Source organism: Scatophagus argus, chromosome 17 (genome assembly GCF_020382885.2).
Source record: "Scatophagus argus isolate fScaArg1 chromosome 17, fScaArg1.pri, whole genome shotgun sequence".
NCBI lineage: Eukaryota > Metazoa > Chordata > Actinopteri > Scatophagidae > Scatophagus > Scatophagus argus.
The window spans coordinates 22,185,393-22,212,515 of NC_058509.1; the positions used below are offsets into that span (position 1 = coordinate 22,185,393).

The following is a 27,123-nucleotide window of genomic DNA, read 5'->3' on the forward strand; positions in this document are numbered from 1 at the left end:
TGGGTTACAGAAAACAGTGGAGCATTGTGTTCTTGTGTTCTTGCATTGTCCAAGGTATCAACAATGGAGACAAACACTCAAAACATCACTTTGAAGGAACCAGATGATTCTAAATGTAACGTCCTTAATGTTTTGCAAAGGAAATTCAGGTGATGTGGGATATAGGGCAATTATCAGGTTCACAGAGAGCAAAGGGATTATCAGGAGAATCTGAAGTAGTTCTGTGGTGTCAATTATGTTCTTGACTCCAGTCCAGAAGGTGGCGGTAATGCACGAGGTGCCGCCATTTAGCACTGAAAGAAGAAGAAGATAATTTCCTGTTGTCCGTAAGGTTTTTACAGTCCGTCAACAAATTGTATCTTAAAGCTGAAAATTTAAAAAATATATTTAGTAACATTAATATGAAATTACACAATTATTACTCGACGATTTTTATTATACAGTAATTGTAATCTTTATATACTCTTAGGAACATTATAGGAAAACACTTTCTCGAGTTTAGAATCGCAAAGTAGCTAACGTTAAAAGGTCGTGGGTGGCATGCCTGAGCTCGCACGGTCAGTAATATAGCTAGTTGAAACATATACTAAAACTGTAGATAGACTTCATTAACACGTAGCTAATTTATAAGGTACTTTTTCTAAATAAGCAGTACATAACATGCCTATTGTTCTGTGTTTCTTGTGCAGTGTGTTACTGAGAATGTGGAGGACAGGTGGTCTGAGGCTGGCAGGGAGAGAACCAGTCAGACTCTATTCCAGCAACCCACCAAAGCCTTCACCTCTCTCTTCATCTCGGTCAAGCTCCTTTCCACAGTGCCAAGCTGAGAAACATAGGCGTAAACGGCAGAGGGAGGAGGCCATACTTTCAAGTCAGCGCAGTGTAAGTAGAGAAAAAACATCCGGAAAAAAATGAACTGCTGTATAGTGTTCCATCAAAGCAAATTCTGACTGGCATCTAAGTTACTTCTAACGGGTTCATGAGGAGAGAGTATTGTAGTAATAGTAACACTGTCATTGGCAGATAGATACTGAAGTTGTGGAAGATGTTCAGATTTTTTCTGTTTTGTACATTTTTGGATTAATTGTGTAATAATTAGAATCAGAATCCTTTATTGGTTCTGGGGGAAACTGGGTTGCTCTCACTGCTCTCATTAACGAATTGTCAAAGCTAGAGTAAGACACACACAATTAAAAGCCTAGAGTTTATACTTTGTCATATGGATAGGGCTAGGTACCGAACTTTGATTCTTTTATGGCACCGACCAAAATACTTCGGTAGTACCGAGTATCGAAATATTCCTCGTCTTTCGGTGCCCAGAGGTTAATCATGTGATCAAAACATGATCAGGTATGCAGATGGGGTTCACATCCATCTGTGTTGGAAACTGTAGTTGTGTGTTGGTCGTAGAACCAGTTAAAAAATGCCACAGAGGTCAAAAGTGTGGCTCCATTTTAGCAAGATGCATGACAATAGTGCGGAGGAGCAAGACTGTTATGGGAATACTATTAATTTTCCTTGTGAACACAGATCTGTTTTTCATTTAGTGTACCTCCCAAAAACGCTCAGCACAGCTTCAGTCCTCTGTCAGTGTCTAAACAGGACGTGTTCAGCCACTGCTGTATTGCTTACCTGTGTTTTGGTAGCGCTCAGCACACCGTTGTGCATTGCACCATTACTTTAGAATCATGTACAAAACAGAAAGAAACAGACTTAAAACCTAAAATGACCATTTGCGTTATATCTATGTGAAGCGAAGCCATTACTTTCCATTGACAGACAGCTAAGACTAGTTTTATCTGACATAGATCATATGTTGTCTAAATTCAGTTCAGTTTATTTATATAGTACCACTTCAGATGAAAAATTATCTCATGACACGAATATAGCAGGTCAAGACCATACTCTTCAAATTAGTCTTTAATATAGAGATACCTGACATTCCCCCATGAGCGAGCACTTATTGACAGTGGTGCGGAAGAACTGACTTTTTGAAAGCAGAAATCTTGAAACAGACCCCATCTTGAGGTGGGCGGCCAGCTTCCTTGAGTAGTTGGGTTGAAAGGGAGAGGAAGAGGATATGAGAGAGATGGAGGGGGGGCACACATACAGAGTTGCATAACAACTGCAATAATAACAGAAATACTGGAACTATAATTAATTATAACAACAATATTTATAGTAACTGCTATCAAAATATGACAAAATAATAATAACAGTCGGTATCAAGTAGGACCAGAGCAGGATGTCCAAACATGGTCCAAGGGAACCCATGAGACAAGAAAGAAGCCAGGAAGAAGCCACATTAATAACATGAATTAATGTACCGTAATATGAATGTGTACAGAAAGAGAGGGAAAGGAGAAGAGAGAAGCTCACTGTATCATGGGAAGTCCCATGGCAGTCCCATAGCAGCATGACTAGGAGGTAGCCTAGGCCAGCCCTAACTATATATCAAAAGGGAACGTTTTAAGTCTACTCATAAAAGATAAGGTGTCTGTCTCCCAGACTAAAACTAGAAGATGTTTCCACCCTAGTGGAGCTTGGTATCTAAAGATTCTGCTTCATAGTCTCTGACTTGTTTACTTTATCTTGGTGGTACAAATAAAATCTCACACTATTAAAGTCTTGGTGACAAAGTGCATACATTACTGCTTGTAACTGAGAAAAGATAAAAAACAAAACAAAAACCGTTTAGGTTTAGGGAAGTCCTGTAGAAAAGCTTAAAGTGACTGTGAAAATGAAAACTACTATTACTGTTACTACTGTACTGTGTGAAAAGACTTCAGATAAATAACAAGTCTTCTTCTTCATTTTTTATATAGCGCCAATTCACAACAAAAGTTATCTCATGACACTTTCCAGTTGGAGCAGGTCTAGACCAAATTCTTTAATTTAATTGTAATATAGAGAACCCAACCCTGGAGCAAGCACTTGACAACAGTGGCAAGGGAAAACTGTCTCTTTGAAGGCAGAAACCTCGGAGCAGACCCCGCCTGCCTTGACCGGTTTGGTTGAGAGAGAGAGAGAGAGAGAGAGAGAGAGAGAGAGAGCAGGAGAGAGAGGGGGGTGGGGTGTTAGAGAAGGAGCACACAAGCAGAGATGCATATCAGCAGTAATAATACCAGTATTAGAAATGTAGATAATAATAATGACAATGAAGGATACAGAAGGTACAATACTATGGTGATTATGATGGTAATACTAGTAACAATGAAAATGGTAGCAGCTGCAGCAGAGTAGTAATAGAATTAAAATAGATTATGACAGTAGTAATTGCAGTAAGTTTCGAGCAGGACCGCATGGGAATCTGTGAGACGAGAAAGCACAAGGACTCCAGGGAAGAAGTTGAGTTAGTGATATGCATTAATGGGGCATAAATGTGTGCAGAGGGACAAGAAGAAAGAACTCAGTGTGTCATGGGAGATCCCCTGGCAGTCTAAGTCTATAGCAGTATAACTAGGGGCTGGCCTAGACCTAACTATAAGCTTTATCAAAAAAGAAACCTACTCCTCTACTCTTAAATGTAGAGAGGGTGTCTGCCTCCCGGACCGAAACCGGAAGATGGTTCCATAGTAGAGGAGCTTTGGTGGGATAATAGGGAACTATCAACTCTTTAAGATATGATGGTGCCTGACCGTTCAGGGCTTTATATGTGTGGAGAAGAATTTTAAACTCTATCCTGAATTTTATAGGTAGCCAGTGGAGAAATATAATCTCTCGTGCTGGTTCTTGTCAGAATCAGAATCAGAATCAGAATCAGAATTGACTTTATTGCCATTGTAAGTGAAGAGGTTTCACGTTACTAGGAATTTGTCTTGTGTGAGTTTTTGGTAATATTAAAAATACTGTTATTTTGGAACTCTGCCTAACTGTCACTCTGTGTGACATCTGGGGTTCAGCCCTCTGCTCCAGCGATGTGACCCTGACACACCCCTGAAAATAATACACCACCATAGCTGTATGATCTTTTCTGATTATTGACATAATATACCATGTACATACTGTTAATTTATTTATTATTTATTTATATTTATTATTTATATTTATTTATTATTAACTACATTTGCTGCTTTTTGCACTTCTGGTTAGATGCTAAGCTGCATTTCGTTGCCCTGTACCTGTACATGTGTAATGTGTAATGTAATGTCTTGAATCTCAAAAAATAAATTGTTCAGATATTAGTGAAAATTTGTCTATATATTGTTGAACATTTGTATACAGTATATGTAGTGTTGAACATTAAATTGTTTAACAAAGATCAATGAAATTGTCCCCTAGTTGTTTGTTGAATATTTGTGACTGTGGAATAAATGGTTTAACAAAAACTGACAGCTGACTTAACTCTATTTTAAGGCTGCTGACATTTTTTTTCTCAGACTGCAGAAGAAGCAGCAGTGAAATGGAGTGAGAAGCAGAAGATAGCGTACACTTCACAAACACCTCCTGGGACAAAGAAAGGTGACTGACTTTCTGTCCCTGGTGTTGAACATGTCTTGCAACAGTATCTTATCTTATCTACTGGTAGCGTCTCTACAGACTTCACATTTTTAACTTTTTTGTTTGTTTGTTTATTTGTTTGTTTGTTTTTTTAACAGACACCAGCTTGCCATTCCCAGGCTCGTACTGTCCAGAGTATGTGGAGGCCAGCTGGTATGGATGGTGGGAGAAAGAAGAATTCTTCAGTCCAAAGCAACATGTGAGGATTTTAGAACAGAACAACACATCAAATTGTAACAGCTTCTTCAATAATGTTGTTGAGACTAAACTACAACTACAACAGCCTTCATAATAATAAAGTTAATATGAAATAACTCACTGCATTCTAAATAATTCGCCTCAAATATTATGTAATATAAAATGAAACAAAATGAAAAAATCTTAAATGGATCTTAAATGGATCTTAAATGGATCTTAACTTTCTGGCTGTGCTTTCATAGTCAACATGAGCTTGGCTTTTTTTTGTATAGACTGAGAAGTACTTTGCATTACTAATCTAATGCTTCACAGCTGTATTTTTTTAAAGCAATAACGTCACTTCTTATCATTGACTGATGATGAAACTGAAAGTAACAGCATGAGACATACTTTGAACAATAACACACATTAATACACAACATTATTAATGAAAAAAATTGCATGTTGCTTACGCTTGCACTGTTATTGTTCTTAAATGAATCAGATTCATTTTTCAACGCATTTTTCGATGCAGACATCTTGACAAGCAAAACTGCTGGAACTTCTGTAATGTAACTGTAAAGCAAATTATGTCTATATGTTTGTCCGTCCATCCTACCTTGAGAACAGTTCACCTGATCTACTCCACACTATGCAGGCGTTTGCTGGGGATACAAGAATGTCCAATGTTAAAATAAATATTTGTACTCCTACTCCTTGCCAACAATACCAACAGCAAAGATAGTAATAATATTACTGTAATAAAAATAAGTATAATAACAATAATCAAACTTAATAGTAATAATAATAATATTGCTAACATGATAAAACTATATAATATAGTATAAAGCTAATGTTCTGTAGTGATAAATTATTATTGCCACCACTACCAATGATAATAATGATAACAACAACAATAATACAATACTTACAGTGATCAAAGTTGTGTGATATCCATGTCTTTCAAGTAGTGAAATTCTGCATTATTCCATAGTAGTGTGTATTTACACTCTACTTGTGTTAAGTCCATGATGTAATGGACCTTCCACTAAGCTGCACTGTAGCTATACTAATATTTTTGAAGCAGTTAGAAACAGAGAGTAATACAAGGCTCAATAGTGCCATTACTCTCTGTTATCCTGACTACAGTGCTGAAAAGAAACCAGACCAAACAAGATTTTCCATTTATTGGAATGCCATTTCCTTTCGCGTTTTTGCATTGTTTGCTTTATTTTATGAGAATAAATAAATTAAATGAAAAATAACAAAATATTACTGCGTGCAGTGGTTAGCACTGTCGCCTCATAGCAAGAGGGTTCCAGGTTCGAATCCTGGTCTGGGCCCTTCTATGTGGAGTTTGCATGTTCTCTCTGTGCCTGTGTGGGTTTTCTCCGGGTACTCTGGCTTCCTCCCACAATACCAAAAACATGCACATTAGGTTAATTGGCTACTCTAAATTGCCCCTAGGTGTGAGCGTGAGAGTGTGTGGTTGTTTGTCTTTGTGTGTTAGCCCTGCGATTGACTGGCGACCAGTCCATGGTGTACCCTGCCTCTCGCCCGTAGTCAGCTGGGATAGGCTCCAGCTCCACCGCGACCCTGACGGATAAGCGGTATAGAAAATGGATGGATGGATTACTGCGTGCTATACAAACAAATCTTTTTAAAACATGACATGATTAACATGATTTTTTACTGTAAATAAATGAATTTGATTTTTAGTTGAACTTAAACAGCACAATATGCAACAGAAAAAGCACCTGCAGAAAAGTGAACTGTATGTTTCTCTTTTTGCTTTCAAACTTTCAACCTTCACATTGTCATGTTGTCATGTCCGTCAGGAGAGGTTATCTCACACTTTGGATCAGACATTCTCCCTGTGTATTCCTCCTCCAAACGTGACCGGTACTCTGCACCTGGGTCATGCCCTGACAGTTGCTGTAGAAGATGCTCTGGTTCGATGGTAACTGCCAGCACCACATGCAGGATCAATTCTCACTACTATGTATTGAGTCCGATTATCTGTTGGGAACGCTAATAAATGAATTTTTAATCCATCAGGAAAAGGATGCAGGGCTACAGAGTACTTTGGGTCCCTGGGTGTGACCATGCAGGTATTGCAACACAGGTATGACAAACTCCTCCCCTCCTCCTCATTCATGATAATTTCTTATTAAAAGGATAGCCTCACATTTTGTCAGTTTTCTCTTAAAACAATTTCCACATGCTCATATGTAATTTATAAGGTGGTGCTTACTATCAATGTTTCTCTTTTTCATATTGACTCTGAACACAAAACACTAGTGTAAATGAGGGAGGACAAAATCTACAGTCCTCATTCTTTCAGTAACTTTGGAAGATGCCCAGTTGATTTACGTAACTCAGACCGCTGAAGCTTCATTTATGTTAACCTCAGCTGAACTTTAGAAATCATTTTTGTTCAGAATGACGCCCAGTGAGGACAGCAGGAGACATTGCAACCAGTCACTTGTCAATTTTATTGTACATTCAATTAGTTTATTTTGCCATATTGGTATAGCCGATGACAGTTAAGGTACTTGATTGGAACAATTGGAACTTTGCTTACCCAGGTGTATCCCCCTTCTTCTGCAAATAGTGAATATTATTGTTGCCTCCATTTAAAAGAAGGGTGGGTTGAATATGTTAAATGAAAAGTTTAACAACTTCTTAAAGTGATTTACACATGCCAAAATTCACCCAAACATACATACATTGATACACTGATGGCAGTGGCTGCAATGCAAGGTACGACCTGGTCATCACAAGCGATAGTTCATGGAGATTTTTGACAAAGTAATTATACCACCTCAATCAGCCACCCAGGTGGTTTTAATGTTACAGCTGTTTGGTGTATGTTTGACCAGTCCATTCTTATTCGCTGAACAACAGTCTAGAGTGGTGCTTCCCATCTCACTTAGCCATTTCTGTGTGTGTTAGACGATAGTGGAGAGGAGACTGCAGAGGGAAAAGGGGAAGCGCAGACAGGACTTTACCAGGCACGAGTTCCTACAGGAGGTGTGGAATTGGAAGAATGAGTGAGTCTTCACAATCACATCATCACTTTTTATCTATGGTCTACATGTTTTTTTTACTTCATGAAGTTGAGGGTCTTTGCTCCTGTATATCCAAGGAAAGGAGAAGAGATCTACCACCAGCTGAGGAGGCTTGGAGCATCTCTGGATTGGAGCAGAGCATGTTTCACAATGGATCCAGTAAGACTCCAGACACATATGTTAGTCACACATTGTACCACCTGCAAGGCATGCAATAAAGTCTGAAGGACTAAAGAGTCTGAAGAAGTATAAAAATATAGATTATGGAAAGAATTGAAAACACAGCGGTGCCCACTTTCGAATCCTGGTCTGGGCCCTTCTGGGTCGAGTTTGTATGTTCTCCCTGTGCGTCGGTTTTCTCCGGGTACTCTGGCTTCCTCCCACAATCCCAAACACATGCACATTAGATTAATTGGGTACTCCACCCCTGTCCTCTGTCCTCCAGGGGAGGAGTTGAAGAGCTATATGACCTGAGGGACAAATGACCTCCTCAACCTGTCTGTGGTGCAGGACAGAGACACCAGCCTGTCGCTGAATGTGCTCCTCTGCCTTTTTATGGTGCTGTGCAGAGGGTGATGGACATTGTTCATTATGAACCTGAGTTTATTCAGAGTCCTCTCCTCTACCACAGATGTTAGGGACTCCAGCTCTGCCCTCACTACAGCGCCAGCCTCCAGCTGCAAGGCACACATCTTTTCAGTGTTGCTTCCCCAGCACAACACAGCGTAGAAGAGAATGCTGGCTATGACAGTCTGGTAGAACATCTGGAGCAGCTTCTGGCACACACTAAAGGACCTCAGCCTCCTCAGGAAATGGAGTCGGCTTTGTCCTTTACTGTACGTCCTACCAGAGAGTGCGTCAGTGTTAGCTGACCAGTCCAGTTTGTGATCTAATTGCAGCCCCAGGTACTTGTGTGTGTGGTCAAACTCCACACAGTCCCCATCAAGATTGAGCTTCAGGTAGTGTGCAGGCATCTACTGGTAGATGGACAAGACTGGTAGAACCAGACAGGCATTCATGGTCCCTTCCGGGTTTCACAATGAATAAAAAAAACAATGATTCACATAGCTGTGGAAGGACAAGCCATGTGAGTGAATAACAGAGCATATAAGGACCAAATGGAGGAGGCCCAGACAAATAGGATAGAGAGGGCAGGTGGTCAGGTGGTAACCAGAGTTAGTAGCTCATTGGGAGATAATGTGACGGGCTGAGCAGGGCAACCATTAGGCAGGACCTCAAGAGAAGTGGCATTCAGCGTTGTATGTGGGCAGGGCAGCAGGAGACCTTGACAACACTGGGCAGCAGGATGCTACAATTTCTGGGCAGTGAGGTTGATGTGCTTTACAGTGGTGAGGACAAAGAGCTTGGCAGCTGAGAAGTATAATGTTGGTGGGAGCCATGCCTCCTTCTGGAGGGTTTTCTAGGGGATTTGGATTGGGCCAGGGGTCAGGCTGACTTTGTTGCCGGACTGGTCAGTGGGCTGGAGGTTAGTAGTGGTGAGGCTGCCCAAAGCAGAGCTGGAAGGAGGCTAACACACAGGGTTGTAGAATAAGCTGCTGGATGCTAGCCAGTCAAAGTTCTGACTGTAAAGTTAAATGCTGGCATGCTGATAGCAAAGGCTGCTGTGACTAGGACATGGTCTATAGCTGGGTTAAATACTTGGGAACTCAGGCTGGAGCTTGGGTGCAGAGGAAACTAGAGCGACAGGCTCAGGATGAACAGAATGATGTTATCATACTGCCAACGGGATTTTGGCACAGTGACTATGTCTTGCTGGGTCAATATTTGGTCAGTTTATACTGTACCAGATCAGGGTTGTCAGTTCAGAGGACCAAAATGCAGAAATTGGAAAATATGAACAAAACGCAAATTTATTAAACTTACTTAAGGTGTTAACAGAGGCAGACAGGACAACACAAAATAACTAAAAGCAGCTGGAAATCCAGGTATAAACAAGCATAGTCCAACAAAGAATAATCGCAACGAGAGTGCTGGAACAGAACAACAAAAAGAAACCCAGAAAACAGCCGAGGTTCATAAAGAGCAAAGTAGGATCACAGGGAGTATCATTGGGAAAACGTGGAACTCGGGAACAGACGCAGAAAATGGAGATGAACTTCAAAAGAAAAAGAAAAAACACATGGACTACATACACAGGAGGCTAATTAGGAACAGATGAATCCAATCAGGACATTATCAAACGTGGTAAAGAGAGACAGGAAGTGCAAAACATGACACTTGAGGAGAGAAATCCTCAAAACTTGTGAAAATGGAGCCAATTCGTACAGAGTTAGCCAGTAATATAATGGAAATTCTGGATATTAAAGGTAAAGTGAGCGATTATGGAGGTGATGGCTGATTATTGATTGGCTAACTTTGTCAAATACTGATGATCTGGGCATGAGACTCAACAATCCCATGCAATATTTCAAATATTGTAGAATATTATAGTTAATTTGGTTGTGTGTCTGTTTATACAGCATCATCCATATGTGCATTTTGGTCCAATATTTTGAACTGACAATCCCGAACTGTAGCAGTCTGAACTGAACACTGATTTGTATTATGTTGTTTTTAGCTTGACTGTGCTATTTTTGTTTTTGTTGTTTTTATATTGACTGTGTGTACTGTTTATCTTGTTCTATGCATGTTGTTTTTGAAAGGTGTTGTCACCACTATGTATTGTATAAAAATGAGTATTACTATTATTATTTTCACTGTCACAATGAATCTAAGCATCACTATGTTGTAAGTTTAACATAGACTGGCTTTAAGGGGTAATAAATAGACTTTTATAGTACTGTTAAAGGAATATGAAAAGTAGCACCTTGGAACTGTTTATATTGTGTTGAGGGTTTTTTTTTTGTGATTTCAGGATTTCAGCAGGGCTGTTACTGAGGCCTTTGTAAGGCTGTGTGACTCTGGTCTAATTTATCGCTCTGAACGTTTGGTCAACTGGAGCTGTGCTCTCGAATCTGCCATCTCTGACATAGAGGTGAAACAACTTCACATGAATATACAGTAATACCACAGGTGGACAAAATAACAGTTGAGGGATGTTAAATTTTAATGTATTGATAAGTATGGCTCTTCCTTTTCCATGGTTCCCAAGAGTGGCCCCTCCTCACCACTAGTAAAGCCACTGTTAACCCATTTTTTAGGCAATGATCAGGACTTAATCTCATACTTTGAAAAAGAATTGTATATTTGAGTTTAAATTAAAATATTAACATCAATTTTTAAAGAGTCTATTCAATGTATTATTTAAAATGGCTACTTTTATTTTTATATTTTTACAGCTTTTGATACTAATAAACAGAAACTGATTTTATTCTCTATTATGTAATATCTAATATCATAACAACTTTGAACAAATTAATCTATATTAACAACTTAAAACATAGAGAGACAAACTGATTTGACTGCAGCAGCTGACAAATCAGAAAATCAGTCAATCAAATCTGTCTGATTTTCTGATTGTCTGCAACAGCTGTCTGTGTGTATGCAGTACCTGATTTACTTAGTCAGCACTCATCGCCGGTACTGAACCTCCACGTATATTCTCCAGATCATGGGGAGCTCGACAGTGAATTTCAGTGGTGCGATTTCTAAGCTCTCAAAAGCATAATAAAATACTGAATTAATGATTATTTATTTTTATTTATTTATTTATATTTATGATATAATCTGTAGCAGGAACCTGAAAGACAAACACAAATACTCCATGAAAGAAGTCAAGTTAGTGACATCATTGATGGGACATGAATATGTGTAGAAGGAGAAAAGTTCAGTGCATCAAGGGAGATCCCTTGGCAGTCTAAGCCTATAGCCGCATAACTAGAGGCCAGCCTAGGCTAGGCCTAACTATAAACTTTATCTAAAAGGAAGATTTTGAATCTACTCTTAAGCGTAGAGGGGGTGTCTGCCTCCCGGACCGAAACTGGAAGATGATTCCATAGGAAGGGATCTTGATAACTGCAGGCTCTGGTTCTTGTTCTACTGTTTGTGACTCTAGGAACTTTGCCTCCCTGATCTTTAATCTCAGGGTTCGCTGAGTAGCTCTCACCTCCTCCTTATTGCCCGCTGTGAAAGCCCTCTTCTTATTGTTGAGGATGGCTTTGATGTCCTTGGTTACCCACGACTTGTTGTTGGGGTAACAGTTTACAGTTATGGTTGGGATAATAGTGTCCACACAGAAGTTTATGTAGGCAGTGTCCTGGCCGCGGGGCTCACAGAGTGCCTGCCAGTCTGTTACCTCCAAACAGCCCTGGAGTGTCTCTTTGGCCTTATCTGTCCATCTTCTCACAGTCCTTGAAGTTACGGGCAGAAGCTTTATGAGAGGCACATAGCAGGGGGAGAGGTGGATCAGGTTGTGATCTGACCTGCCTAGTGGGGGGAGGGGGAAAGAGTTGTAACAGTCTCTTACGTTAGCATACAGCAGGTCTATTGTTTTTCCCTCTCTGGTAGGACAATTCACAAACTGAGTGAAAGTGGGAAGTGTTTTGTCCAGGTTAGTATGCTTGAAATCACCCGAGATTGCAATGAATGCACTCAGGTGAGTCTGTATCCGGGCTTTTGCAGAGTGAATAGTTTCACGTGCCGTGCTGGGGTTTGCAGAGGGGGGAACATAAACAGTCACCATGACAACATGTGAAAACTCCCTGGGCAGGTAATACACACAGTTCCACATCCGAGCTGCAGATGCGCTCCTTCACTGTGATGTGAGCTGGATTACACCACCAGTTGTTTACGAACATGGCAAGCCCTCCGCCTCTGTGCTTACCGCTAACAGCGCAGCCGCACAGACTGTATGGAAGCCTGTTACTGTCGTATTGTCATCGGGTCTATCCTGGTGCAGCCATGTCTCCATAAAGCACATCAAACTGCACTCCCGGTATTCCCTCTGACTCTGAGACAGTGCCGTCAGTTTGTCCATCTTATTCGCAAAGTGACCTCACGTTTCCCATGATGATAGAGGGGAGACATGGCTTAGACTTCCTAGTCATAAGCCTCCGTTGTTTCAAAGCTTCCCTCCTCCTTCGTAGCTTTTTTTCCCCCTGCATCCTCTGTGAGTCTTGATCCAGCATTCAGCAGGGATTACTCTCTGTGTTTTCCCTGGAGCGCTGGCCGGCTTCTTTTTAAGGGCTTATGTGTTTGAAGGTAGGTCAGTACCAGTTGAGGTTAGGAGGTGTTGAATTGAATTGTCTCTAATGAGTACAATTGTATCATTGAAATAGGTCATGCAGTCGTGGATCAGCGGTTAGGGTGTCGTACCCGTAACCGGTGGATCGCTGGTTCGATTCCCCGTCCTGGTGTCCATGGCTGAGGTACCCTTGAGCAAGGTACCTAACCCCCACTGCTCCCCGGGCGCTGTACGCGGTCGCCCACTGCCCCGGGTTTGCTGTGTGTGTGTGCACGTCACTTGGGTGGGTTAAATGCAGAGCACGAATTTCGTTGGAGTGAGTTCCCTCCAATGACAAAATATGTCACTTTCTTAAAATCATTACTCTTCAGGGTTACAGGAATACAAGGCTCAATAGCGCTATGACTCTTTGTCAGCCTGGCTACAGTGCTGAAGAGAAACCTGGGATTGTTCTTATTTTCCCTAATTACTGCTGAGTAATAGGCTGCTCTTGTATTGGTAGGGCCTTTTTGTATGATTTGCGACCATCGTGCCAGATCAGGTGAAATTCTTTTTGTTTGGTGGAACAACGTTTCCTTTCGAGTTTTTTGTGTGTTTTGCTGTAATTTGCGGATCTCAGAGTTCTACCATGGTGTTAATCTCTTTTGATTTATCATTTTCTTTTTTAGGGGGCAATAGAACAGCTAGCTTGCAGCACTGTCAACAAAAAGATCATTTTGAGAGGGGCTATGGTTCTTCTTTAGCATTGGAGTGTTCGGTTATACTGAGATGTGGTACTGAAATAAATGCCAATGGTATCACTTCCTTAAACTTTGCCACAGCACTATCGGATAGATATGCAGTGTAGGATTTTTTTCCCAGTGCCTTGTAGTCAGGTAATAGATGTTCGAAAGTTATTAAACAATGGTCAGATAAAAGGATTTTGTGGGAAGACTATTAGATGTTCAGTTTCAATGCCATATGTCAGAACAAGGTCAAGAGTGTGATTAAGACAATGACTCAGTTTATATACACAATGACAGAAGAATTAGGCATTCAAATGAATTATGATTGCGTGTAGGCTTTGGACTGTTTGCTAGGCTTGAGTCAAAAATTGCTGCAACTCCACCTCGAGCAATATGAGTATTAATATGACTGGGAAGAGTGGATTCATTTAGACTAAAATATACTTTGGAATGGAGCCAAGTTTCAGTTAGACAAAATAAATCTATGTCATGATCTGATATTAAGTCATTATTATGATTCTTCTTTTTCTTCTTCTTCTTCTTATTATTATATATTATTATTATTATTATTGTTATCTAAGGCTGTCCTTATAAGGACTGTGACCAGTGCCATACACAGAGCAACAGGGAGTGATGTTGGGCGCGCACATAGGTCAAAAACTTATCACTTCATTTTGTCCACCTGTGTATATTTTTATAAAGGAGTCATTCATTTTGTTTTGTGTTCCCTTGCTGTACAATTGTAGAGAGTTGTTCTTGTATGTCCATGTCGTATTTAAAGTTGTGGACTTGCTGTCAGGTTGACTCAATGGAGCTGTCTGGGCAGACCATGTTGTCTGTTCCTGGTTATGAAAACAAAGTGGAGTTTGGAACAATGCTTACCTTTGCCTACCCGTTAGTAGGCCACAGTGAGTATTGCTGACTGTCTCAAAATACTTGTTGTGTTTGGGCATGTTCTTTAATGTTATAATAGGATTTTAACTGTATTTTAGATGGAGAAGTGGCAGTGTCCACCACCCGTCCGGAAACTATACTGGGAGATGTGGCTATCGCTGTTCACCCTGATGATCCTCGATATCAGGCTAGTTTACTTTTTTCTTCAACTCTCAGAATAAGTGCAAAATAACACAGAATTTGGACATACGTACTTTAGTATCTGTGTTGCTTGTTTTTGCTGTTGAAACACAAAAAGTGGTGTCACCTAAAACTTGAGTGACAATGACAAAATTTTCACCATTAGGAGGCAGAAAGTAACACAGCCTTGATATACTATCAGAATTGTGGTTGTAGCTAACATGGTAGCAGCTAAAGGCATACTTTCATAATACCCTGCAGATAAAGAGCAACATCATCATTTGAATATATGTCAAAAGGGGCAAGGGCAAAAATGGGCAGTTGTGGATCATCAGTAAGGGTATCGGCCCCGTCGCTGGTTCGATTCCCCGTACCGGTGTCCATGGCTGAGGTACCCTTGAGCAAGGTACCTAACCCCCACTGCTCCCCAGGCGCTGCACGCGGTTGCCCAGTGCCCCGGGTTTGTTGTGTGTGTGCACGTCACTTGGGTGGGTTAAATGCAGAGCACGAATTTTGTTGGAGTGAGTTCCCTCCAATGACAAAATATGTCACTTACTTATTCTTATTCTAAAAGGTTTTGTTTTTACTTGAGTTTAAAGGCTAACCAGAGACTGGAACTGTACCATCCTTTTCATCATATCAACTCTCAAACATCTAAATGTTTATCTATACCATCCCTATTAAACAAACTAAGTAAAGTAAAAAAGTATGTGTGCAACAAGATGTATACATATACGTGTAGGTTGGGGGGGTGATATCGATCAAATCTGTCATGGTAAAGTTGTGTAAGAACTACAATTTAAAAATGCGGCATTACAATAATTAGCAAATGTCAAATGCATTCATGCTCCTCCCTAAATGTCTGAAGTATTACCAACAAAATGTGTTTTAAAGTGTTGAATGTAAAATTACTCAATTTGCAGAACTCACTGATTTGTTACAATCCTACAACATACCAGGCAAATGCAGAGCAATCTATGTAGTAGAAACACAGGATAACTGAATACAACATGACATTTGAAAGATACCTGTGCTCATTCTGCTTATCATTCTGCTTTTTCCACCGTGTTTTAGGCAATTCATGGGAAGCAGTGCAGACACCCCTTCACCAACAGACTCCTTCCCATCATCACTGATTCAATGGTGGACATGAAGCTAGGAACTGGTGACGGCAACACTACTGTCTGACACCATCTCATCAAATTATGAACATGCGAAGCCACAGTTTGTTTATCACAGAGAAAATCTGCTTTTAAGCTGTTGCTGATTATCTGAGTGTTGATTGTTTTTTGTGATTGTTATATGTTTGGGGTATTTATGCCTTTAATGGATAGGACAATCAGCGAGAGTGACAGGAAATGGGGGAGATAGAGAGCGAGGCATGGCCAGATGCAAACCCACATTGCTGCTATGAAGGGATTTCAATCTTCTGTACATGAGCACACTAACCTTCTCTGCATGTGTCAACCCTGTTTTCTCTGTTTTGTAGGTGCAGTGAAAGTAACTCCTGCTCATGACCACATTGACTTCCTGCTGTCACAGAGACACTCACTACCACACCTCACTGTAATTGGAGGAGATGGGACCATGACACACCTCTGTGGGCAGTGGTTGGAGGTGAATGAGTACTGTCATTAACTTTGCATTATGATATGATGTATTTGAAAGCATATGATTCATTGACATATGTTAGCTTTTTTAGGTTGCAGCTAACAAAAAAGCAGGCCTTTCAAAACACTGTTGGAACTGTGGTGAGACATGAAAAGATGCAAATCTTCATTCCAACTGTAATCATTTAGTGTCACTTTGTCTCTTTTAAGGGAGTCAAACGTTTTGATGCCAGACAACTGGTTGTGGATGCCCTGACTGAAAAAAAGCTGTTCAGAGGAAAAAAGGATCATGTCATGACTTTACCTGTGTGCAGGTAGAGGAAATAACATAGAGGCATTCTCAACTTTTGTGTGTGTACTGATGTCTCTGCTGCTGTTCATACAAAGGTGTTCTACAGATATTTTTTTAATACAAACTAGTTTCTGTCTGTTTGCTATCTGTTTGCAGTCTAAAGTAATTTCTATGAAGACCCAGCAGTTGTGCCTTTCTCCTGTTGATTTAGGTGTGTTATGAATATAATTTAATTTAATTTTTCAATTTTATTTACTTTATTAATCCCAAGCTGGGAAATTACTTCTCAGCATTTAACCCATCACTGATTGAAACACACACACATGCAACATGCAGTGAAACACACAGGAGCAGTGGGCTGCGGCTATCAAGTGCCCGGGGAGTGGGGGGGCATTATTAATCACTCCACCACACCCAAATTTTTCCTACCCGTCCGGTGGGGGATTGAACCAGCGACCTTCCGATCACAAGCCGCTTCTCCAACCTTCAGGCCACGGCGGCCCCTCAAATCGAATATACTTGCCCTATTCGAAGACGATTCACTGCTAATCCAAGCAGCTTCTGAAGAACTGATGAAGCTGCTTGGATTAGCAGTGAATCGTCTTCAAGTCAATCTTCACAAATCCAGACGCTTTTCTGCTTTAACTCTTTGAGTGAATATCACCTGGATGACTGAGAATCTCCTGTTCAGCTCTGTACTGCAGACAGATCATCCCTGTTATCTGGAGAGTCCCTGGCATTGACTGCCATCCTCTCTTATATTATACCGTTACCATATAAACATCATTAATTCACTGTTGAGTAGCTACAAAGGAACATGTTACCAAGAGCATAGAATAAATTTAAGATAGTGTAAAGCTTCATTAAGCAATGAACTACAGTACTGATAATGACAAATACCATGAAGGATATTTAAGAATATCATAATCAGGTTAGATATTACATGACATTACATGTCACATTAATAACACATTACATGTGTTAAACCCACTTTAATTTACAAAATGTTAGCCAAGGGTTGAAATTATAAAGATAGTGATAACTTGTGCTTATACATATTTTTATTTTAATTATTTATTAAAATAAAATTTATTTTTTATTTTATTTATTATTTTTAATTATTATTATTATTATTATTTAATTATTTCCTCTTTCATTGTTTCTTCTTTATTTTCTTAGTAATGTAGGGTTACAATTGTTGTTTTTTTAAATTCCCAGCCACAACAGACCAGATGAAAGTAGTAGTCATCTGACTTGCCATCAGACACAGTATCCTGGATGCTGTCTCTCAGGCTAGCCTACCTTGTAGGCTGTATGCAGGCTGAAAGGAACACCTGCCAACAGAGATATCTTGTCAGAGATGACAAAAGTACTACAACATTCTTGGCAGTGATTTAAAAAAACAGCAACAACCAACAAACACAAATTTAGTCAGAGCCGATTAAAACCTTCAGTCAGCTCTGACCGGGAGAATGTCAACCTTCTTCAAATGTTCTACCATCATCCCGGTCCCCAAAAAACCCACCATCACGGGGTTGAATGAATACAGACCCGTCGTCCTGACGTCTGTGGTCATGAAATCCTTCAAGAGGCTGGTGCTGAACCACCTGAAGCTCATCACAGGCACCCTGCTTGACCCCCTGCAGTTTGCCTACCGGGCAAACCAGTCGGTGGATGACGCAGTCAACATGGGACTGCACTTCATCCTCCATCACCTTGACACCCCAGGGACGTACGCCAGGATCCTGTTCACTTAATCTCTGCGTTTAACACCATCATTTCAGAAATCCTTCACCAGAAGCTCTCACAGCTCACAGTGTCGGCCTCCACCTCTCATTGGATCTACAACTTCCTCATTGACAGGAGGCAGCAGGTGAGGCTGGGGAGCATCACCTCCAGCCCCAGGTCCATCAGCACCAGCGCCCCCAGGGGTGTGTTCTTTCGCCCACTGCTATTCTCCCTATACACGAACGACTGCTCCTCAGGGGACCCGTCTATTGAACTACTTAAGTTTGCAGACGACACAACAGTAGCTGGCCAGCTGAACAACCTGGAGCTAAATCTGCTCAAGACTGTGGAGATGACAGTGGACTTTAGAAAGAACCCACCCACCTTACCCCACCTCACCATTCTCAACAGGACAGTGTCTACTGTGGACTCCTTTAAGTTCCTGGAAACCACAATCGCCCGGGATCTCAAGTGGAAGACCCACATAGACCTCATCAGGAAAATGGCCCAGCAGAGGTTGTACTTTCTGTGACAGCTGAAGAAGTTCAACCTGCCTCAGGAGCTGCTGACCATCTTTTACACCTCTATTGTCCAGTCTGTTCTCTGCACTTCGATTACTATCTGGTTTGGATCAGCCACCAAACAGGACAGGAACAGACTGCAACGGATAATCAGGTCTGCAGGAAAAATCATTGGAGCCGACCTGCCCTCCATTCAGGACTTATACCAGTCCAGGGTCAAAAAACGGGCAGGAGGCATCACTGCAGACCCCTCACACCCTGCACACCAACTGTTTGATCTGGTTCCCTCTGGTAGGCATTACAGAGCTCTGTATGCCAAGACTACCAGACACAAAAACACTTTCTTCCCCTAGGCTGTCTCCCTGATCTCCCCGTAATCCCCCTGCCGTTGCATGAACCATCGCACTACATGTACATATATTTATATCAGAATCAGAATTCCTTTATTTATCCCTGGAGGGAAATTCTTGAGAAAGATCGGGAGCGTCTGCAACAGGCTGCACACGTATCGACGCATGCGCACTGTCTTTATATCTTGTCTTTTGTAAATACTTTATTTTTTCTTATTATTTTTTTACCATTTTTTATTTTGTATGGTGCACAGGAGAGAGTCAACTTCCTTGTATGGTCACTGTACTTGGCAAATAAAGCTGATTATGATTATGATTATAATTATAGTAAAAAACAAAGACAGGGAAAGGGAGTTTACATTTAGACCTGCACAGAAAACACACAATTGAAAGGATCAAAGGGTTAAATTAGGGGAGGTTTGGAAGTTGCTCCTCGTACTCCCAGACAACATCTTCACTTAATTATTTGGTTTGCAGTGACTGATGTCTGTTCCTTGTTCACTTTTTACACCAACCTTCTATGTCACAAACATCTTGGCCTAAAGATATGTCTAGCAGTGTCATGATAAACTTCTTCTTGCTTACCATTATATTCCTGAAATTGGACAATAGAGGATGCTTTAATGTGGTAATGTTTGTGTTTTCTCTCTTCCCTATTCCCTTTTTTTCCTATGTCTTGCCTGTCTCAGTCGCTCAGGAGATATTGTTGAACCTCTTCTAAAGAAGCAGTGGTTTGTTCGCTGTGGTGACATGGCTAAAAAAGCTATACAGGTGGGTTGGTGGCTGTAAGATATTGATATTTATGAAAGCATGTAATTTCATCACAAGTTTTCAAGTAACCATGTCAGGCTCTCTCGTGTAAACATAGTGAATTCATCTCTACCCTGAACCCTGTGAAAATATTTACGGTCAAATATGACTATTTCTTTCCCTGTTAGGCTGTGGAGGACAGACAGCTGGAAATCATCCCTCAGTTCTACACAAAGACATGGAAGAACTGGCTGTCCAACATCAGGTAGACTGCCCTGACCTTTGACTCAAAAAAATTCACAAAACAAAACAGTAATCTGTAATCTGATCAACGAACTCCTGTTCAAAGTCTTGGTTGTCAACAACATCCCTGTGTTTGCTTGGCAGTGACTGGTGTATTTCAAGGCAACTTTGGTGGGGGCATCAGGTTCCAGCTTACAAAGTGGAGCTTCTTAATTCTACTGATAAGCAAGAGGTTGGGTCTGTTGTTTTATTTATTTTTTTTTATTCATTTATTGTGTTTATTGTACTTATTCAATATTTTGTTCAGGCCATTTAACCCAATGCAACCATGAATTGAAGAAAATGGGGATTAGAAATGGTTGATTGGTTGGCTTAATGTGTTCACTATCTGATGTACTAGTGTCAGCCTCTTCCAGACTATGGTGACAGTTACAGTGTGTGTGTCTGTGTTGTTTGTGGTAGGAGCAGTGGGTTTGGGGACGGAGTGAGGACGAGGCCCGACACAGAGCTGCTGTCAAATATAGAGTGAAGCCGGAGGCCATTGCTTTGACTCAGGGTGACTCACCTGTATCTTACCTCTTAATTTGCTACTGTTTTCAGCTGATGAATACCTGACTCTACATTAGCTAAAATATTCACAAAGGGAAAAGCAAGAATATCCACTGATTACCAGTGTTCTCTTTTTACATCTATTATTGCTTTTACTGCCAATGAAGTGACAGTGGTACAAATGATTTTAGTGGCCATTTTAGCTTAACAGATATTATCATCATGATAAAAGTAAATATCCACCAATAAAGAACAAAAAAGCACATAAATTTTGGAGCTAATTTAGAAGTAGTGTTGCCATTACATATTGTATAAGAGAGCAAAGTTAAAGCTAATCCTGTTGCTGCCAATACAATGTGAAGTGTAATTTGATTTCTGATTTACAGTATGTCAGCATGATGTATGACACAATTTGAATTGATTTTGCCATCAATTTTCAGGGTCATGTTTTTTTGATTAAAATTAAAATCAAAACTCCACTTACAAATCCTCTTCACATTCCAATAAAACTTAATGGTTAAATTATAATGGTTAAATTTGGGGGGGGGGGGGGGGGCATACATTAATGGGACATGAATGTGTATGGAATGAGAATTAGAGGGGAAGAGAGAAGTTCAGTACATCTAAGCATTCCAAAGCAGCATAACCAGCTTAGGCCATCTCTAACTGTACGCTTTATCAAAAAGGAAACTTTTAAGTCTACTCTTAAACAAAGAAAGGGTGTCTGCCTCCCGGACTGAAACCGGAAGATGATTCTATAGGAAGGGAGCTTGATAACTGAAGGCTCACTTTCCCATTCTACTTTTGGTGACTCTCGGAACCACAAGTGACCCTGCATCCTAGGAGCGTAGAGTTCTAGTTGAATTATAAGGTACTATGAGCTCTTAAAGATAAGATGGCATCTGACCATTTAGGGCTTTGTATGTGTATTCTGAATTTTACAGGCAGCCAGTGTCGAGAAACCAGTACAGGAGAAATATGATCTCTAATATGAGTTTATGTCAATACATGTGCAGCAGCATTCTGACTTAGTTGCAGTCTTTAGGGTCTTATTGGGACAGCCAGATAACAGGGAGTTCAAACTTCAAAACTTCAAACTTTATTTTGTCAATATATTTTTTACATACACTGAAATTCTTTCTCTGCATTTAACCCATCTCTGATTGAAACACACACACATGCAACATGCAACATGCAGTGAAGCACACAGGAGCAGTGGGCTACCATGTCAGGTGCCCGGAGAGCAATTGTGTGTGTGGCGAGGGGGGGGGTTAAGTGCCTTGCACATCAGCCAACTAATAGGGGGGCATTGATCAATCAGTGAGTTGCAAAGACCAGCCTGGGGGTAGTAAATGTATGGATTAGTTTTTCTGTATCTTCGTTTTTCTGAGACTGAATGTGCCTAATTTTTGCAATGGTGAGAAGGTTGAAAAAAGGCAATCCTTGATATTTTGAGCTATGCATGGGTTAAAGGACATATCCTGATCAAAAATAACTCCCAGATTTCTTACGGTGGGGCTGGACGCCAAGGTAATGCCATCTGGGGTAACTACATCAATAGATAATTTGTTTCTAAGATGTTTAAGGCCCAGCACAATAACTTCAGCTTTGTCTGAGTTTAAAAGTAGAAAACTGCAAGTCATCCAGGTTTTTATGTCTTTAAGGCGTGCTTGAAGTTTGGTTAGCTGATTAACTTCATCTGGTTTCGTTGATAAATATAATTGTGTATCATCTGCTTAACAGAATGGGTTAAATGCAGAGGAAAAATCCAGTGTGTGCATGTAAAAATATATATGCTGCCAATAAAGCTGATCTTTCTTCCTATTCTTCTTCTTATCAAATGCAACTGCGGTCTAACAGTACGAATACAGACACAAGACCTTCATCTGATGCAAGTTCAAGGTCATTTGTGACTTTGAACAGTCCTGTCTTTGTGCTCTAAAACCAGACTTGAAATCCTCAAACAAACTATAATTATGTGGGAAGTCACGTAGCTGATTAGCAACTGCTTTCTTAAGGATCTTAGAGAAAAAGGGAAGATTAGATGTCGGTCTATAGTTGCCCAAAACCTCTGGATCAAGAGTAGGCTTTTTAAGGAGAGGTTTGGTTACTGTGGTACTTAGCCTTACTAGATTTATCATGTCTAGTAGTGAAGTACTAAGTAGGGTTAAAACTTCTTTGAGCAGCTCAGTAGGGATGAGGTCTTAAAGGCATGTTGTTGGTTTGGATGAAGAGATCAATGACTTTATTTGGTGAAGGTCAGTCAGAGAAATGCAGTCCCGATAATTATACTAGGGTAGGTCAGGACCAATTGAGGTCATAAAGTCGTTACTCCTAAGGGTTACAGGATAGTATTGCAACTCCTTGTCAGCTTGGCTACAGTTTTTGTGTTTTACTTTAATCTTTTTTGTTTTATTGTTGTCTTTTTTAGTGAGCTTGCAGCACTGTCCACAAAACATCAACTTGAGAGGGACTTCTTTCAGAAGACTCTCAGCGTGAGAGTCTTCCTTAGCATTGTTATACGGAGTTATTATACTGAAGTAAATGCCGATGGTATCACTTCCTTAAATTTTGTGACAGCACTATCAGACATACATGTAGTGTGAATTTTTTGATTTCGATTTTGTAGAAAGATATTAAATGTTCAATGTCATTGCCATATGTCAGATCACGGTCAAGAGTGTGATTAAAACATTGAGTAGGTTTATGTACACACTGACAGAAGCCGATTGAGTCTGATAAAGAGATAAATGCTGTACAAAGGCTATCGTTGTTATTGTCCACATGAAAATTAAAATCATCCACAGTAATTGCTTTATTTGCTTTCAGGACCAGACTTGATAAAAAATTCCATTAAAAATAGACCGGGATCACAGTATACTGTAACAATTAAAATTGATTGTACTGTTTTCCAGGTTGGGTGTGAAAGGCTAAGAATTAGGCTTTTAAATTAATTCTGATTGAGTGTATGTTTTGGACTTGACTTGAGTCAAAAGTAACTGCAACTCCACCTCCTCAGCCAGTGTCTTGAGCAATGTGATTTTTAATATGACTCAGGGGTGAGGATTAATTTAAACCCACAGATTTTTTGGAATAGAGACAGGTTTCAGTTATTAAGGAATATTAATACTAACACTAATATTAAGTAATTTATTAAAGCAGCTTTAAATGACAGAGACCTAATGTTTCAGAGTCTACATTTAATTTTCAAATTTGTTTAAACTATGGTGCTGTTGGTTAATATTAATTGGGTCTTATGTAAACCTCCTCTTTTTGTAGTATTTGTTGTAATTAACTTAGGTGGTCAGGGGACAAACACAGTCTCTGTGGGATTTTGGGTGGATGTTCTTGTGGAAGCGTAGAGAGGCGTGCAGGACTTTGTTAAAGAAATCAGTCACATTCCTAGATATGACAGCTGCTCCTAATCAGACCAGGTCTTCCTCAGAAAATCTACTAATTGTCTACAAAGCCCACATTGTTTGCTGGACACCATCTTATCAGCTAGCAGTTGATTGATGATATGAGGCTGTCACCACTGGTCAGATTGGGTAAGAGTCCAGAGAACGCTACGTAGCCCGACATAGTTTAAGCAAATGTACACACCGACTCATCATTAATTTTAGTGACTGCCGACATGTATTACAATTTTGCTGTATTTACACTTATCCTTTGCCAACAGCTTAAATATGATCCCATGTCACCCACTCTGGCCCCAGGAATACATTTTACTATGGTCACTTGTGTTGCACTTGCTAACTTCACGTTTCCAACAGTCGATGCTCTGGGGATCACATACCCATTTATCCAGGGTTGCTTTCTGTCTGAGGACTTAAGACCTACCAACAGATGGCTTTAAAACAGTAGGCCAAATCATTGTTGTAGGAATATTTTGACAGGTGTAGGCTTTGACTAACAAAAAAGAGTAAAACTTTGTCATGCTTTGCTCATTAAAGATGCGAGTGCTTGAGGAGTGGGTTGAGACAGTATTAATAACTGGTGATTCACATTTGAAAATTATACATCTGTGATTGGATACAGTCATGTCCAATAATTCCATAGATGTTACTTTTACACCCCTGCTAAATGCAATCCCTGATGTAATATGCATTTTACACAAACCTACTTTTTAAAACTAAAGGAAATTGTAATGTACATGTATGTTGTATGTTCATTGCTAGAGTCATCCACATGGATATTAAACCTGCATTGGTTGAAATAATCATAGTGTAGAAGACAGTTTAACAAATGATGACTGATCATTAGCAACCAAGATTTAGATAAAAAATATGCAAATTTGCAGACAGAATAAAATAATTTGAAATGAAAGTCTTACTGGGAATAGATATCACACTGAATGCACTTTTGGTTGGAACTAGAATTCCTTCATTCATCTGAATCTTTGATGCATTCTTAATATTTGTCAGTGGCAGTAAAGAGTCATATTTTGTCAGTGACCAGTGCTGCGTCCAGTTGTGCGGAAGAAATGATTTGTCATGTACGCATGGTGGTGGAGACAGCATTAGAAATGTTTTCAGTGAGGCCACAATAGCCCTGTTGACTGAGGTAATGTAACTGATTTTTTTCAAGATTATGTGACCGATGTTCTCCTCAGTGATAGCAACTCTGACCATGTACCATTTGAGCATCAGGTAACACATAGTCCACAGCTCCTTATCTTACCAGATTCATGTCCTCTAACCCAGCACTCCGAGGGGCATGGGCTCTCAGAGCTCCCGGGACCATGATTGTTATTAAAAAATATTTATTATCTTTAAGTTCCCCCTAAAACCTTGCAAAGTTGGATAAAATCCGTCAGTGCCATTGGGCCACTGAGCAGTTAAGGCTACAGGAAATCCTTCTGTTATCAATATGCTCCGATCTCCCAGGGTCTCTAATCCAGTCACTGTGTCTGGAGCTGATAAAACATCCACATGCTGTGTCCTTCATATATCTGTGTATTTCTATACTCATACGTACATACGTATACATCTATATATGTGTGTTTGAGTGTATACATGCTCAAAGTGTTTTCAGCTGTCACATGTCCTGCTCACTACTTATAGCTCACTAGAATAACTAAATATAGTTAAGTTACAAAAAATACTTTTTTTATGTGATAATCTTAAAAATGAGCCAAAAATGAATAACTTGATATGTTTGCAGATTTTTTAAATAGTCCACTTCTGTTTCTGCTCGTATTGCTACTATTACAAATGCTACGTTTTCACTTACAATAGTAGTTCTCAAAATATAAGTAATAAGTAATTTTAGAAGCAGTGAAGGCAAAACCAACCTACAGGTTGAAAACCAAACAGCTAGTTAAAAACCTCCATTAATAGATTTGTCAGCACATTGCTAGTTTAGTGCAGCGCTTGTATAATTGCCATTTAAATTTTTTTACACATTTGTTTTGTTTACACATCTGTTCTTGCTTTATCAGACCCTGATGTCCTGGATACATGGTTCTCCTCAGGGCTGTATCCTTTCGCAATGCTTGGCTGGCCTGAGCAGGTACTGGACTTTCTCCAGCAGAATATAGTACCCAGTAAACAGCTCCATTCCTTTGTATCATAACCATAACTTCACCTTCCACAGACCACTGACCTTCAGCAATTCTACCCTAATTCCATTCTGGAGACAGGCAGTGACCTCATCTTCTTCTGGGTTGCAAGGATGGTGATGCTGGGCACAGAGTTGACTGGACATCTGCCTTTTAAACAAGTGCTGACATAAAAGATAAAAAAAATAAAAGAAAAACCTCCCTTCTAAAAAAAAAAGCAGTATTTATATGAACATCACTGATGAATCATGGTGTCAGCTCATCCTGTTGTTTTTCTTCTGTCTTTAAGGTTCTACTTCACCCTCTGGTGAGAGATAAACATGGTAGGAAAATGAGTAAATCTCTTGGAAATGTCATCAATCCATTAGATTTTATACACGGAGTCTCTCTAGAGGTAGGTAGCATGTGGGCTTGGTTCAGGTGACATATTACTGTGAATGACTTTCTGATATCTATAACACCGATTGAAGGGGCAGGACTATAATATTTCAAACACCACTTTTAAGTTTAAAAAAAAGTAAAGTGTATTTTAATTTTATTTTGCTTAAAAACATTGGAATACTACAAAGAATACATTCACAAATACCACATTCAGAAGGAGTCTATGCAAAGTGAAGGCATCAAATATTTACTGGGATGTAAAAAGAATACTACTGTCAGAGAACTGAATGGTTTTTCTGTTGTTAAGTGTTAAGGGGCAGCCGTGGCCTAGAGGTTGGAGAAGCGGCTTGTGATCGGAGGGTCACCGGTTCAATTTCCCCACCAGACGGGCAGGAAAAATTTGGGTGTGGTGGAGTGATTAATGCGAAAAAATGCCCCTCCTCCCATTA

General features: G+C 40.1%; 1 protein-coding gene across 3 annotated transcripts in view; it reads left to right on the forward strand.

Annotated features, from left to right (window-relative positions):
- The first annotated feature begins 280 nt into the window (after nt 1-280).
- vars2 (valyl-tRNA synthetase 2, mitochondrial) overlaps nt 281-27,123 on the forward strand; it is a 48,020-nt gene continuing 21,177 nt past the window's right edge. Inside the window, exons 1-21 of one of the 3 annotated variants that reach the window (XM_046417071.1) lie at nt 281-326; nt 690-882; nt 4,380-4,461; nt 4,599-4,699; nt 6,516-6,637; nt 6,736-6,802; nt 7,633-7,730; nt 7,826-7,907; nt 10,624-10,743; nt 14,416-14,524; nt 14,609-14,697; nt 15,765-15,855; nt 16,180-16,307; nt 16,511-16,614; nt 19,881-19,962; nt 20,130-20,206; nt 20,329-20,416; nt 20,647-20,740; nt 26,174-26,244; nt 26,329-26,454; nt 26,583-26,687. In XM_046417071.1, the coding sequence (XP_046273027.1) occupies nt 703-882; nt 4,380-4,461; nt 4,599-4,699; nt 6,516-6,637; nt 6,736-6,802; nt 7,633-7,730; nt 7,826-7,907; nt 10,624-10,743; nt 14,416-14,524; nt 14,609-14,697; nt 15,765-15,855; nt 16,180-16,307; nt 16,511-16,614; nt 19,881-19,962; nt 20,130-20,206; nt 20,329-20,416; nt 20,647-20,740; nt 26,174-26,244; nt 26,329-26,454; nt 26,583-26,687 (2,016 nt within the window). In that variant the 5' untranslated portion in view covers nt 281-326; nt 690-702. The other 2 variants (XM_046417069.1, XM_046417070.1) reach the window with 2 other exon arrangements.